Source organism: Lepisma saccharinum, chromosome 18 (assembly GCF_977018435.1).
Source record: "Lepisma saccharinum chromosome 18, izLepSacc3.1, whole genome shotgun sequence".
NCBI classification, from domain to species: domain Eukaryota; kingdom Metazoa; phylum Arthropoda; class Insecta; order Zygentoma; family Lepismatidae; genus Lepisma; species Lepisma saccharinum.
This window is the reverse complement of record NC_139246.1, coordinates 42,379,224-42,394,878: the sequence shown is the minus strand read 5'-3', so window position 1 is coordinate 42,394,878 and position 15,655 is coordinate 42,379,224. Positions and strand designations below refer to the sequence as shown.

General features: G+C 37.3%; 1 protein-coding gene across 1 annotated transcript; it reads left to right on the top strand.

The window, feature by feature from the left end:
- Nucleotides 1-279: 279 nt before the first annotated feature.
- On the top strand, nucleotides 280-12,716 carry Polr2F (RNA polymerase II subunit RpII18). Its single transcript, XM_083139737.1, has 4 exons — nucleotides 280-413; nucleotides 3,011-3,074; nucleotides 8,188-8,279; nucleotides 12,231-12,716. The coding sequence occupies exons 1-4, from the start codon at nucleotides 385-387 to the stop codon at nucleotides 12,439-12,441; spliced, it is 396 nt and encodes a 131-aa protein (XP_082995863.1). The 5' UTR covers nucleotides 280-384; the 3' UTR covers nucleotides 12,442-12,716.
- Nucleotides 12,717-15,655: the final 2,939 nt, after the last annotated feature.

Below are 15,655 nucleotides of genomic sequence, written 5' to 3'. Positions count from 1 at the left end.
GGAAGCGCCTCCGGCGCCCACCCAGCATCGCATGACATTGATACCTGGGGAAAACCCTGGGGTGGTAAAGGCGGTCAGGGGAGTGATGCTGATCACATAACCCCTACTCATGACAGGATCAAGAAAGTGTGGGGCACAGGGGACCACTTTAGCTTTACCTTTTTTACTTGTAAAGTATATCTCTTTTCGCACAACAGGCTAACAACGTAAGCTTTGACTTGTGACGTCTGTTGGTAGCGCGTTGTGCGATAAAGCAGACGCAAGAAAAGACGAGTAGTAATCTGTGAGAAGACGATCAAGTTAAACAAACGTGTTTTCGTTGAAGCTGAAGAGTCCCTTTATAACTGAGGAGCTTAGCTAAGCTAGATATATACAAATATTGCAATGGCAGATGATGAGTATGAACCAGAAGAGTACGTATAAACTTTATATTCTTATGTTTGCACTTAGAAAATATAGCATAAAAAAATGTGCCACTGTTGATCTCTTCCTACCCTCGTCAGAAAGTGGTAAGAAAAGGAAATGGGTAAAAGAAAAGGTAAGAATTTACAATATAGAGAAAGTCTCCAATTTCGTTAATTTTCGGTATACTAACTAATTTTGGCCTCCTAATCACGAATATGTTGTAAAAAACCGGGGTCACGTCTGGAAATTGTACATTTTGATGAAAAATTGTTCGTTAGCACCAAAAACCATCCACGGGTAGCCCCACAAACCATTAACGTTAGCCCCAAAAACCATCCATGGGTAGCCCCACGAACCATTCACACGAGGTTAGGTTAGGTTCCATTAGCACTCATTTCACCCCTAAATTCATCGAAAAAATAGGGATCGTACTACAATTGAACATCATAAATCATTTTCGTGTAAAACAGGAGATTACATTTTTGTTCGTAAAACTACGCATATACACCTATATATAAAAAAAATTCAATCGGCTTTTTTTCAAATTTTCAGACGTGACCCCCGTTTTTTTTCAACAGATTCGTGATTAGGATGTCAAAATTAGTTAGTATACCGAAAATTAACAAAATTGGAGACTTTCTCTATATTGTAAATTCGCTCCAAAGAAAATAATGTATTTTTGATCCAATCCGATAAAGTGAATAAAATTGTGGTTATAGGTAAGGATGAGTATAAAAGAAAAATAGGTAACAGTTCATTATATCGGAGACATTTCTTCAATTTTACACAAGAAACTACTAACGGAAATGAGTTTCTGCAAGGTTTTCAACATTCGTCAAGGTATTTTCTTTCATCATGGAATATATTTGACCAGGAAATCATGTATTTTTCAAGAGAAATATCTCACCGACACACAATTGCCATTGCTTTCATTTCCTTGCCCTACGACAACCGGATGCTGTGTACGTTTGATGACGTAAGCCCCTGTCAGTCTTTCAATTTTTTTTTTTATTATTTTTTTTTTTACTATGCTTGCCTAACGTAATGTTATCGTAAATGGTTCGTGGGGCTATCCCTCAGCTACCTGTGCATAATGTACAGTAACATTATAGTATAGGGGTGATGGATTTCTTCAAATTTACAGGAGAAAGTACTTACGGAAATCATTTTCTGTAGCGTTTTGGAAGTTCGTGAATGTAGTTTTGATCCATTTTAATGCGAATACATGTTGTTTTCTGCGAAAATCTCTGTCCGACAGGCTGTTTCTGCTGCCATTTGCTTTCTGCATGAGAGCACAATGTTCCGTGTGTTAGATGACGTAACCCCGTAGTCAGTGTTACACTGTAATAGTACCTAATGTACAATTTGCACAAGTGACGAACACAGTAGTAGGTATTTTTCAGTGAAGGATGTTGGAAACCAGGGATGGCGACAGGGGTGCCCACCCAATCAAATTCAATAAGTACATATACTTGGGGATGTACGAATGATTCAATAAATGAGTGTATTCTGGTGTTCATAACATGCATATTTTGGTAAATGTCTGTTATATCGGAGACACTTTCCTTCAAATTTACAGGAGAAACTACTTACGGAAATGAGTTTCTGTTGCATTTATGAAACTTCGTGGAGGTATTTTGTCACTATGGAATGCTGCACAACAGAAAATAAGCACTTTTGATGTATAAAAGTAGCGTTTTGTGCGAAGCGACAACATTATGCCGTTGTTTCCATTATGAACCAGCAGATGTCGCGAGTGTTGAAAGTCACGCGGTCTCGCAAGAGGAAGAAGTGTTTCCAAACGTGCCTTTTTTTTACCAGATTTTTTTTATTTTTATTTTTTTAACTATACTTACCTAACCTAACCTTGCCAGAAATGGTTCGTGGGGCTAACGTGAATGGTTTTTGGGGCTATCGTGAATGGTTTTTGGGGCTATCGGGAATGTCTTTTGGAGCTATCCGTCAATGGTTTGTGATGACATAATGAACACGAAAGTAGGTGTTTTTCGGTTAAGAAGGTTGCAACACTGCATGCCCACTCCAAATCGACAAAATACAAGCACGACGTGTGATGATCCACAGCTGTGCGCGAAATATTCTATGCTCCGCAACGGAAGAAAGGTCCCAAAAGAATTACTCGTAATGTGAAAAATCGAAGTTATTTTCATGTAAAGAGCATAATGGCACCTTCAACTATGTTCCGCAATACACAATTGGGAAACGATCAGAACCGTTACTGAAGCAAGTTATCATAAGACCTGTTCAGTACATTCTGATAAACATATGTAGAATTCAATTAATGTAGAAAAATCATGTGTGTCGTGATATCGGAATTACACAGTAGGAACATGGGCCGTGCAGGGTATCTTAATAACAATATACTTACATGTATAAGCATTCACATCTCTGACAAAATGTATCATGATGATATTGGAATCGTTACTGCATGTTCTTGCTTGGTTAGAAATAACTTTCGCTTTGCTGTGGCCATATCTAACTTGGACACAATTGTCATCATTTTAGCATATTTATCTTCTGCATTGGAATGAACTGAAATTATATGCAGGTGAAATTTACTTCATTTGTTTTTCATTGTATTTTTCAGTATTGGAGATGAGTTTGATGAAGTTGACGAAGATGAAAATATTGAGGAATTGGACCAACAAGAAGTACGTTGAGTATGATGATTAACTCTCATTCTTTTGTATGTAATTTAACTAATATTCACAACTGTTCACAAAGTATTTTGAAACTAGGAATGTGTACTTAACACTGTGATTTTTTTTTTGTGGAGTTATATACATTTTGTGGCCCCTGGCAATTTATTTGTGTATTTTTTCCCACCACATGCTACTAGTTATCAGCTGTGGCCAGACATTATGGTGGTACCCTTGACCCTCTGTACCCCCTAGAGAAAGTGAAATAAATGGTATATGAAGATTTTGTTTATGAACGTTTTCAGTTGAATTTAACTTGCAGAAATGTGTTATTGTGAAGTAAAGTACATTTGTTACCTTATCGTGTTACTTTACCATGAAAAAGCACAGCCCAAAGGCTTCGTGCCACTGAATATAGCACCAAAAACTACATTCTGCAACAGAGTCATTCCATATGAAATCAACACATCCCATAACCTGACCATCTCAGATTTTCATGAAATTTGGGGAGTTCTAGCCTGATTTCATATATCACATCACCCCCCTTTCCTTTGAAATGTTTGCGTTGAATTCAATATGGCGGTCAGCAATATGCCAGACTTGCGCTTGACACACACACACAGCTAGGGATCTCCCTGTGCCTAGCCTATTTATTTCATGACCAGGATAACTCTTTTACATTTTGTAGGGGGTATTAAGGGACTTTTGACTCGTCATAGTTCATGTAATGAGGCTTTTATCAGTCACATAGTTACACATATTATTTTCTATCTTCTGATCCCATTGCAGTCCCAGAATGATTTTTTTACATGTTTTAGAGTATGGCATGAGAGACCAAATATATTTTTTTCACGATTTTTGGTGATGGCATGTTTTGAGATATTCAAGGTCACGTGACAAAATTATATTTTTATCCAAAGGTATAGTTGTTATATATCACAGGAAAGCTTGTTCAATTCCCTGTACAATAAGCTTTATTTGAGCTTCCTAGGCAAAATAGGGGCGGAGTTACAGCACATTTAGTATAGCTAAGCGGGCTCAAAAAGGGCAATTTATGTAAACTTTGACCTTGAATAATTTAACAATTGCAAGACGAACGATACTAAAAAAAATCATAGTTACTAAGTTCCATGCATAGTTTTAACTTCCCAAATTTCATGAAAATTGGAGATGGTCAGGTTGGAAATTGCACATATCTGTGTTGATTTGGCATGGAATGACTCAACAGCAACTATAATTTTAGATAGTTAGGTCAGGATTGCTAGGTTTGGTAGCAATAGTTATTATCAACGTGTTCTTTAGCTATTTGAGTGTGCATACAAAGGGTTTTAATAATAAAAAGCAGCAAAAGCACTCCGAAATGGCAGGTTTTTGCTTACGCAGGTCATACTTTGTGATCAAATATCTCCATTATTTGTGTTTTCTGCATGCTGGTACTAATTTTATAGTACATAAAACACCAAAATCTGTTGATTAATACAAAGTTCAACATAATTCTCGAGGGAGTACGGTGGGTAAACGGTCCCCATTATGGTTACTCTGTACAGACTAAAAACTGCATGGGAGCTCGTACTCATTCTAGTCTCCCATCCTCAACCGTGCTACACTCAAGAGTTTACAATGGCACATCATTTTAATATGACAATAATCGTAGAGACATATATGTTAAATATTCGTCCTGGCAGTTTCAACTGACAATCGTCTATTTCATTGTCACATATCACTGTATTGGTGAGATAGACTAAACAACATTTTAACATGGAGATAATGACTATGTATACTTAAGTTTTCATTTCACTGTGTGTTTCACTTCACAATTCATATTTGAGGGCCCACTAGCACAGACATTTTATGTTTAAGTGTACTACTGGGCTTTGAGTGTATACCACTTGCTTTGCCTGTTTGAACGTTATCAATTGAGCGAAAAGCTCTCAATTCTGTACACTATAGCTTCGTCCATGCGAACTATTTGGCATTCTAGCAAGATGCTCTCCCTGCAACACACTAGTACAGACCATGGGCATTCCAAGAAACCTTTGTTTGAGGGGAGGAGGTTTAGATGTTCAATAATCAATTGAATAGTAAAAATAACAATAACATATATGATAAGCCATTATTTTCTTGCCTGTAATTGTTATTGTAATATAATTGGGGAGAAACTGTTGTTCTATGTCTGTGCACATTAAGTAGTTAACTTTCGAGTCCTGGCCTGTGCATGTGTATTCTTTGTGAGTGTTTCATAATTTCATCTAATCATAATTCAATCTCATTCGTGTGATTAACCACAAGTACTGGAGACATCTGTCCCATCGTGAAACAGGTCCTCCTCAAGTGGAAAATTGATATATCTACAGACAGTGAGTGCTTGTGTTCCATTTTATGTCACGAGTTTGTCCTACTGCTGACTTTATTATTATTATTATCATTATCAGGGAACTGATTTATATGTAGTAAAAATGTACTATGTAAATACATATTTAGTTATTTTCACCAAAATATGGAGTTAAATAGGACTTAAAATCGTAAACATTTATCTTTTTAATACTATAAGACACTACAAGAGCTACATAAAATACACTCTCAACATTGTAACTATTACCGTAACTGTCTTGAGAATCCAGAAGCGAATTCTGTGTGTGTGCCACAAAATCGTTGCTTCTGGCGCTGCTGTCAGGCATGCAACCAATGGCGGCTTGTGAGGTCTGCAAGGGGTAGGGCACATTCAAAATATAGGCTATATCTTTGAACTAATGGCAGCGGCATTTAATATATATCAAATTAAAGTATGTAATACTTTAGAAAACACCTTGTTATATAATATTTCTTGTTTATCAGTTCTATTCTCATATTTTTGGCTGTAGCAAATTTCTCAATCAGTGTGTCTTTTCTGTTGAATAAAATGCACGGAAAACAAAAACAAAAAATAAAAGGGTGGGAATTAGCTACAGGACACCCACACATCTGCTCCCACTTTTCGTATATATTTTTATTAAAATTTCTGTTGTATGTTCTGTTTTTTATCTTTGAACACTTGATTTAGGCAAGGCTGTGGTTTTGGCAGGCCTAATTCTTTGGCCAACAATTGGTCTTGGTGATTTAAAATTTGACCTTTGCAATATCTCGCCTGATTCATTTGCTTTACTTTCACGTGCACGGTAACACATCAGTAAAAAAGTTACTAAATAACAGCAGTTTATGAAAATTTTTCAAAGTACATCGAACCTCGACAAAACTTCCCCAGCTCCGTCTTCCAAAGTCACCCCCCCCCCCCTTCATTCCTTTTGTTCCGTAAGGTACAGCAAATGAACCCAGCCACCATCTATCGGGAAAATGAAAAACCACCGCAAGTGTTGGGTCTCAGCGATATTGTGACCATTCACAATGAAAACACCCATAACCCCCCAGATCTCTCCCGCAAGTCAGAATGGAGGGATCAAAGAGGGATGATCTTAAAGCAGCAAGGCAGGAACTCCGCAGCCAGAATGTGAACCTTGCTATGTTGCCAAGTTTCGTCCAACCCGTAGCCGTCTTCGCTCCAATAAAGAGTGCGTGCGTCAAAGCAAATAAAATACAAGTGTTGCAAACAAGCATAAATTGTTATAATTGTAGTTTTTTTTAGATACATAATGGATGGAGGGGCACGTGACCCTGTGGCCTAAGGGTAGAACTTCGCCTGCATGCAACTAGTAGCGTAGGTGGGGTGGGACTCTCTTCAAACATTGACAAAATTGTAATAATCTGGAATTTCAAGTGTTTTACAATGGCGAAAGCAAACGGTCTGGAAGTAAAAAGAATGATAATTGTTTGGATGGCAGATAACTTGTAATTAACGCAATTGGAGTATAAAATAGGTCATAAACTTTTGTTTGTCTAACGACACTTCAGACTTTGTCAGTTATTTGCAAGAAATTCACCCAATACTTTCCATCACACAGGGACATGTACCTATTGTGCGAATAGGGAGTATATGTTGAGAAATGTCTTGAAATATGAAAATAAAAACTGACTTTTTCGAGTCTACATGCCATGTTGCGCAAAGGTAATACAAAATATAACTGATCTCAGCTTCATGCATATATATGGATTAACATATAAATGCATTTCCTGATTATTATCATCACCATTTATTTACAACAATTTTACCATATATTCTGTTTTATTTTTGCATTATCCTAAAATGCATATTAAAAATTGTTACTTTTTGTATCATCGTCTGGTACAGAAACTGGATAATGTTACCTGCAAACAGTGAATGCTCAATGAAAGTATGCTACATTCTCCTGAGTGAGAAACATGCGCAAAGCATGTATGCAGCTTGTAGCAAAAAACACGTGCAAAATTTCTGCATATATTTCATAATTATATTTGTGTTTTCTCTTTTGTTCTGTAAGAAAGCATAAACCTCTTTTGTTCTGCAAGAAAGCATAAACATTTATACTACCTAACATCATTTTGTGTTTTGTGAGATTGGCATGTTTTTAGGAAAAAGCCAAATGTGTATTAATTTCTTCTTCGTACCTAGGACGTATCCAGCATGGGACAAAATCACTTACCCCCCTTTCCTGGAAAACAAGTGATGAGACATTTAATTTTGTTCATTGTGCTTTTAACATTAGAATGTAAAATAAATGTTATTCCCTTTTGAAATAATTCGAGATAAAACTTTGCCACAATTTAGAAGTGCTTATTCCTTTCTCTCCCTGGAAAAGTGCCCCCTCCCCATTGTCCCAGGAAAGAAATCTGGGTATGTCTATGCCCCTTACACATATTGCTTTGTAATAACACTTAATATACATGCATGAGTTTTTGTATGTACAATGTACATTACGAATTTCAACAGCCACACATACATTATTGTAATTGTACCTTTTAAACACAAGGAGAAATTTGGGTTGAATTGAGACCCCCTAGATGACAGAGCAATTCACAATCGTTGCATGCCCAACCTATATAGTCAACCAACCATATCTAATTTTTACCTTGAAAATCCTGGTGCTAGTTAAAACTCTAGGTGAACTCTTAATTGGTAGTTGACAAACCAAAAAGTTACCAGACATTGAGAAACCATCCCCTACTTAAAAGTACTCAGTATATGAATTTAGTTAATTTTACTTTCTTTTTGTAGGATGAAGGCGAAAATATAGATATTCTTGCCCCAGGTGATTCAAGAGAAGGTGTACAGAAGGCAAAGAGAATTACTACACCATATATGACAAAGTAAGTTTCTTTAAATAAATTAACAAGGGTTTTTTCCTCTAAATTGGACAGAAATACACAAATAATAATAATTATTATTTATTATTTGAAGTAGGGTTACACTTAAGCTTACAGTTTATTTTACATTGACGCTGTAACAATAAAAACAGCTTTTTGTCCTACATAAATTAATGTACGGTTATGCTATTTGTTTATAAATATACATAATCTGGAATACTACAAATTTATATAATTGACAAGCATAAGAAATAAAAGGAAATAAACAATTTTGCAACTACGTTATGTGAAGGAGGCAATGAAGTACATGAGGCACGGTGTCTGTATTCATAGATTAATGGCCTAATCTGTCATTTAAATTTGGCCAAATTACTCTCCTTTTTGCAATTTTGATTCTTATTTGCCAGAAATGACGGATTTTGATCCGTATCTTGCCTTATTGCATTTTGGTCTTCGGAAACTATTGGTTTTATTAGATTGCAGACTGGGATTATGTATGTCACTAGATATCATTACTTTGTCACTTAAGTGGTTGTGTGTGTTAATTACCTGATGAATTTTTTTGTAGAAATACATATTTTCGCAAACTGCAACTTTTGTGGTGAAAAGAAAGGATTTAAAGTGGTTGTAACTAAAAACAAATGCAGTAACGAGACCAATATGTATGCATGCACACATGTGGTGGGGTGTTGTGTAGTCAATGTTGTAGGTTACACCAAGTCAGAACCTGCCACCACATGGAAATGGTTGCCAGCAATTTCCTTCCTATCTCACTTGTTGTCCCCCCCTCTTATTTTACTTTCTTTGTGCAAAGTGATCAGATTTCTTCTCATAGGATAGCAATCACTTCCATGCATGAAGTTTAGATGTGATATGAGCATCCCTTGCTCTTTTACTGCAAACAGAATCTGCCCATCATTGTAACAAGTGTCTCAACTGATTGAGTGTGACATGGGAAGTGAGCAGTTGCTGTTTCAGCAATATTGCAGTCATTCACCATCTTATCAATGTTGTCAGAATTTAATTGGGTAATTATAGGAGGCTCTGTTTCAATGCACTTGGGGTGTGCAGAATCCCGAAAAGTTGGGACCAGAATCTGGAAAAAAATGTCCCATCCTGATCCCGACTTCAGGAAATGAGTTCCCACCTTTTCGGGATCCCAAGCAGCCAGGAAATACCTAATGGTCATTTAAAAAAGTTGTTAATTCTCAGTGTTTTCTGCATTGTAAGTTTCTGGAACTTACCGGAAATTTTTAGTTTTTATTCCAGAAATGCGTTTCCCATCCCAAAAATTGTGGAAATTGCAAATTTTTCCCATCCTGACCCAAAAAATTGTCCCGCACACCCCTACAATGCACACATTTCAGGTGTTGTTGTAGTCCTCTGCCATGAAATTTATGTCTGGCACTTTGAATATACGTATCGGCACTTCACAGGATATTTTTCTTGCCCGAGCTTCAAAAATCCTTCTCACTTCATATCTGTCAACATACTGAGTGGCAGATTGGATGGGGAGAAAAAAATCCTGGCAATCACTTTATCCACTACAGTTTTCAAAAGTTCTTTAAGGTACCTTGCCAGGAACAAGTGCCTTACACTATCTTTGCCCATTGGATTCGATTTTACAGAGAACCAAACGGGCATACACATACACAACAAGCCTACAAGAATTTTAAGATGATGTTAAATTCTGTTGGGTTTTCTGTAAAGCCAAATCAGGTGACAGGCCATACTAAGCCACCAAGGATGACATCATATTCCCAGCTTTTGTTTCCTAAAGGCATGTTGCACTTGCTTTTGTTGACAGCTTGACATATTTGTTGAAGGTGCTGCTGATATGAGATCAAATCTTGCATGTGTGAAATTGGAATATCTACAGGGATATTTGGCTCGTCCTCACAATTATGGAGTATTTTTCCTAAAGGACCAAAAATGCATATGGTCCTGTTGTGTGTAGGGATTCTTTGCGGCAGGTGCCAAAGTGGTAGCTCATTAATGCTGAGACAAATAACCACTGTTTAGACCTTCAAGCATGGTTCTTGAAGAATTTTTGAGTCTCCCTCAAGAGCCAACATTAATATTAGTTTCATCACAACCAACAACCTGTAGAATAATAAAGTCCACATTATCATCTTCAAGCTTCTAAATTATTGCACTCCAAATGTTGGTAGCATTTGTGTTTTTGATCGCTAATATTTTTTTAATGTTACACTAAATAATGTATTTTTTAAAAAAACTTAAAAAACGCTAAAAATGCTTACTTACGTGTAGCGAGTAGTTCTATGTTGGTTGAGCAACGTTTCAGGGTTCCTACTTTCCGTTTCTTCAGGCTTCACTTGGCAATAGTATCCTACATGCCGCGTCACTTATTTTAAAACAAGGATTAGGTTAAAAGGTACATTTGGACATAAAAAATGATTTGTAAATCTTGTCTAAGCCTTGATAAAAACTTCCCTCCCATTAAGCAACCCCGAAGATGCAATAAAATGTCTACTCCTAAACTGTTAAAACTACTTGCCTCTAGTCATCCATGATGGTATCTGGTTCTCTTCGGAATGCAGGAAGTTGTCGCCATATTCCACTTCCGCTTCCCTCCCCCCTCCTTTCCTTCAAAGCCTACGTCATATCCAACACGAAGTCTCCTGTTTCCTGAGCTGCCCGGAAAACCTCTGGCGTAACATGGAAACCAATTCTGTTTTTCTTTTTACATTCTTCCAATCTTTTAAACATTCTAACCCAGATTTCGTCAACATTCCCATCTTCCCTGTTCATTTTCTTGTGTCTTTACTTACAAATGTAGGCGGCCTCGTAAACATTTCTACTTATAGGTTTGTGATCTCTCCTAATAACCTCCCTCTTTCTTGTTTTATGGGATTTTTCTAAAATATGTTCCAAGAGGCCTGTTCTGGGGACTCCCTCTTCAATATCTTTGTCATGTTATTTCCACCTTATACCCATATTCCCATTTTTTTAAAAAAAGACATTCTTTAGTTTACCACAAGTGAGTAATATGCACACGTGCTATTATGTATTTTTTTTAATGTTATAGTATTATTCTTACCATCGAAGTATAAACTTTACCTTCATGCCTGACCAAGAGTACTAAACACTTACTAATATTTGGGTGGGTATCACATAAACTTTTCCTGCTTTGCACAGAATTCAATAAAATTTTCTCTTCTTTTGTGGGATTATCCTCAAATTCTCCAGATCTCATAAGCACTACAGTACCTCATAACTCCTTGTGTCCACCTGGTTCTGTACCATTCAACACATCACATTTCATGTGGGTGTGAGTGTTAAGTCATGGTGAGAGGTTGGTTCACAATGTCACCACCAGTTGTTCCAGGTCTCAGTCTGTTCCGAGTATACTTCACCACAGTGATCTAATCTTCATTCATCCTTATCATAATTATCCTAAGGAGACAGATGACCAATGAAAAATAAGAAAATACCAAACATATAGGTCTGTGGGAGGGTAGTATGAGTGCAGAATATTTTATAGGGATGGGCCGATATGAAATTTTGGCTGATACCAATAAAGTATCGATATAAAATTTACCGATATTCTACTGATCCAATATAAAATTCCTAATGGTCCTTGAAGAACCTGAATGGCCCATAGAGCTTCTTAATAAATGTTTTGAGGTTACTGCAGTGCAAAAGAAGTTGCATATTTAAACATTTACTGTTTTAGAAAGTAAGGCATGGAGATTTTCCATAACAATTATAACAAAAGGGCAGAATTTTGCACTAAATTATAAGGTATTTATCGATATATTGGATCGGTAAAATAATCCATAACTTCACCAATGTTCTTATATCGGCCAATACCGATAGAGTACTGATTAATTGGTCCCATCCTTAATATTGTATGTAGCAATTTGTATTTGTTTCAAACATGTTAACTAGCAAATTTGAAGTTATGTAATTGATTTTTCTGCTTCGTTCCAGGTATGAACGTGCCAGGGTTTTAGGAACCAGAGCTCTACAAATAGCAATGTGTGCTCCCGTTATGGTAGAGTTGGAGGGTGAAACAGATCCTTTGCAGATAGCTATGAAAGAACTGAAACAACGGAAAATCCCCATCATCATCAGAAGGTATTTGCCAGATGGAAGTTATGAGGATTGGGGCATCGATGAGTTGATTATTACTGATAATTAAATGTGAAATTATGTCTGTGTTGTTTCAAGTTCTTATGAAGAATTTCTCTGAACATATACTTTTGCATTAAAATGTATCTTGTTACAAAATAATTTTAGTTGCTGGTGCAGCATTTTTCAAAAATTCAGTCTCATTGAGTGTTTCATTTCATGTTTTTTAGTATTTGTGTTCATAATAGTCTGAATTTTTTTTTCTGGTTTGGCAGAAGTTTTTATCAAGGATACATCTTTTGTGTTATAAGTGTTACATGTAAATATTGTCCTTTTATATTATTGAATAAAGGTATTGTAAATTTTTAAAATTTATTATACTTGTTATGTTGACTAAACTGACAAGACATACATGTACAAAATAGCAAGTTCATCCCTATGAATGGTCAGGAGAAATTTAGTGTTTTTTGGGATTAATGAATCATATGCTGAAAGTTCCACAACCTCTAATTTTTGCTGAAAGAACTTTGTATGATACATGATTTTGCATTTTCTGCTACTTACGGTTGTACATAGCATGGATACAAAGTAGTAGCAATACTGCTGTCACGTGAAAGGGGTGAGTCAAGTGTTTCGTGGCTGATAAGGGAATGTCAGACGAGGAAGTGTTGTGAGTGCGAACGGCTGAATGTTATTCAGTTAAAAATCAAAAACAGCAGTGCTCTGAAGCAATATGTTTAGGCAAGAACAACAACGTGTGTGGATCAAAATTGAAGTGGCACGTGGTCAGAGTGCAAAGGAATGTTGGCAGGGACAGCGTGTGGTGATGCAGTGTTGCCGTATCGTTCAGTGGCATGATGGGTGAAAGTGTTTCGGGAAGGCAGGGATTCCATGCACTACCGCCCCCCAACTGACACCACCACCATTGAGCTCCTGCTACATGTGGATCGCGGATGGACTGCGCGAGAATTAGCCATGGAGATAGGCATGTGTCACAAAACGGTGCTGCACATTCTGCATGACATTCTTTGGTTCCACAAAATCGCAGCATGTTGGATACCACATGAAATCACCGAGGTGCAACAATGGGATCGCTACGCACTTGCTGAACCGCTACCAGAGGGAGGGTGAGGACTTCCTGGGAAGGATCATGACTATGGATGAAACCTGGTCTCGGTCGTACACACCATGCTTGAAGCGGCAGTCCAGTGAATGGAAACACCCTGGTTCTCCTCGCCCTGCACAAGGTGGTGTGAAAGTGATGTTTATTGTTGCTTACGACAACCAGGGGGTAATCCTGCACCATGCTGTACCTCCCAGGCAGATGGTCAATGCAGCCTACTACTGCACCTTCTTGCAACACCACCTTCGTCCCACATTAAGGAGGAAGCGATGGCACGGTGTCCCATCATCCTGCATGACAATGCCAGGTGTCACACTGGGAACACTGACGGCGCTTCTGCATAACTGGCAGTGGGAGGTACTGGAACATCCTTTGTATTCACCTGATATGAGTCCATGTGATTACGACCTTTTTGCCAAAATGAAGGAACCACTGCGTGGGAAGGACTACGACACGTGCAAAGCCATCATACGTGCTATAGAGTGGTCACTGCAGGACATTGACAGAGATGGACGTGCTGACGGTGTACGACGCCTTCCATACGTGTGGCAGAAAGTCGTAGAGATGGGGGCGATTACATGGAACGAATGTAACATGCTCCTCTGCCAATACAGTCAAGTACCAATTATACCAGTGTTGCCATTACTTTTTATCCAACCCTTGTATATCATACAGGGTGGAGCAGAAAAACCTGATGATTTTTTAAAATAATATAACACATTAAATAAAAGGACTTAGTCTTTATTCATGTGCTAGCCATACATCCATATGTATGCCATTATTATTGAAAAAATGAAGATTATAATTTATACCAACATTAAGTGCAGAAAATAACATCTTCCAAATGGCACCCATTTTGGTCCACACACAGCAGGAGTCTGTCGCTGGAACGTTTCCTCTGGGCTTATTTAAAATGCAAAGTGTATGCCGAAAAACCACATTCCGTACCGAAACCAAAGGCAGCGATTCAACACGAGGCAGCCTCCATGCCAAGAAACATGCTGCAAAATGTGATTAGAAGTTTCAGCGACAGACTTCAGCAGTGTGTGGACCAAAGTGGGCACCATTTGTAAGATTTTATTTTCCGCACTTAATGTTGATGTAAATCATAATTTTATTTTTTCAATAATAATGGCATTCATATCACTAAGGCTAGCACGTAAATAAAGGCGAACTCTTTTTATTTACTGTGTTACATTATTTTAAAAATCATCAAGTTTTTCTGCCCCACCCTGTATAAGTTTCATTGATTCTTGATCAGCATGGCATTTCTCCTGATAATTTCCCACGAGCTTTCATGTAGCTGAATGGTTAGTGCTCTTTTGGTATGAGCAGTCCCAGGTTCAAAGTAGAAGCTTCAAACATTTATGTTGACAACATCTTTTGGGCAATTGGGAGCTACTAGTCTAGGACAGATTATAGCAGCAATGGGAGTCAATGTGCTGACCCAACATTGACAATAACAAACTGCTTGGCAGGCCTTAGTCCTGCCTCCACCGGAAATTAAAAGGTGACAGCATTGCCACTGGAGAATCCCACAAGAATGCTCAGGATTTAAAATAAAATTCAGAACACTACTGGGCACAAGAGGAGTGTCTGTTACAAGAAAAAGTATGGATCTAGGAGAAATTGGAGTGCATGACAATAGTTTATTTTATTTATTCTGTCTTATTTCATAATCAATGAGGCAACTTGAGAGCAATCAAGCATTGGCACAAACAAAATACAATTTTTCTTCTGTAGATATTATTGTGCATCTTGCTTTGGAATAAAGAGCAGTATAAAAATATTACTGCTACACTTTATTGTAAAAAAAAATACCATCCAGTTTAACACTAGAACCGAGGAAGCGGTCATTTCGACCACTGTTGAATTTCAAATTGCTGGTTAGACGTTAATATATCTTCGAATCATCTGAAATTCCTTGACTTTTGTTCTTTTTACGTTGAGAATATATTTTTGAATTAAAAATTTTAAAAAATAAATTTATTATGTAGTTATTCATTGAAATACCTCCAACCGCGGGAGTGGTCAAAATGACTGCTGTGCATTACCCTCCATTTTTTATGCAAAGGTAAACAGAAAAATGCAAACCTCCTTTTGGGAGATGTATTACAAAATTCGCCTTCAAGCTACTGCCACCTGGTGTGTCATTTATTAG

What these genes read in the sequence shown, in the direction of transcription:
- Polr2F (XM_083139737.1), top strand. Translation starts at nt 385, where the DNA reads ATGGCAGATGATGAGTATGAACCAGAAGA. An exon ending in GATGAGTATGAACCAGAAGA is followed by an intron (nt 414 to 3,010) that starts GTACGTATAAAC and finishes TGTATTTTTCAG; the next exon opens with TATTGGAGATGAGTTTGATG. An exon ending in ACTACACCATATATGACAAA is followed by an intron (nt 8,280 to 12,230) that starts GTAAGTTTCTTT and finishes GCTTCGTTCCAG; the next exon opens with GTATGAACGTGCCAGGGTTT.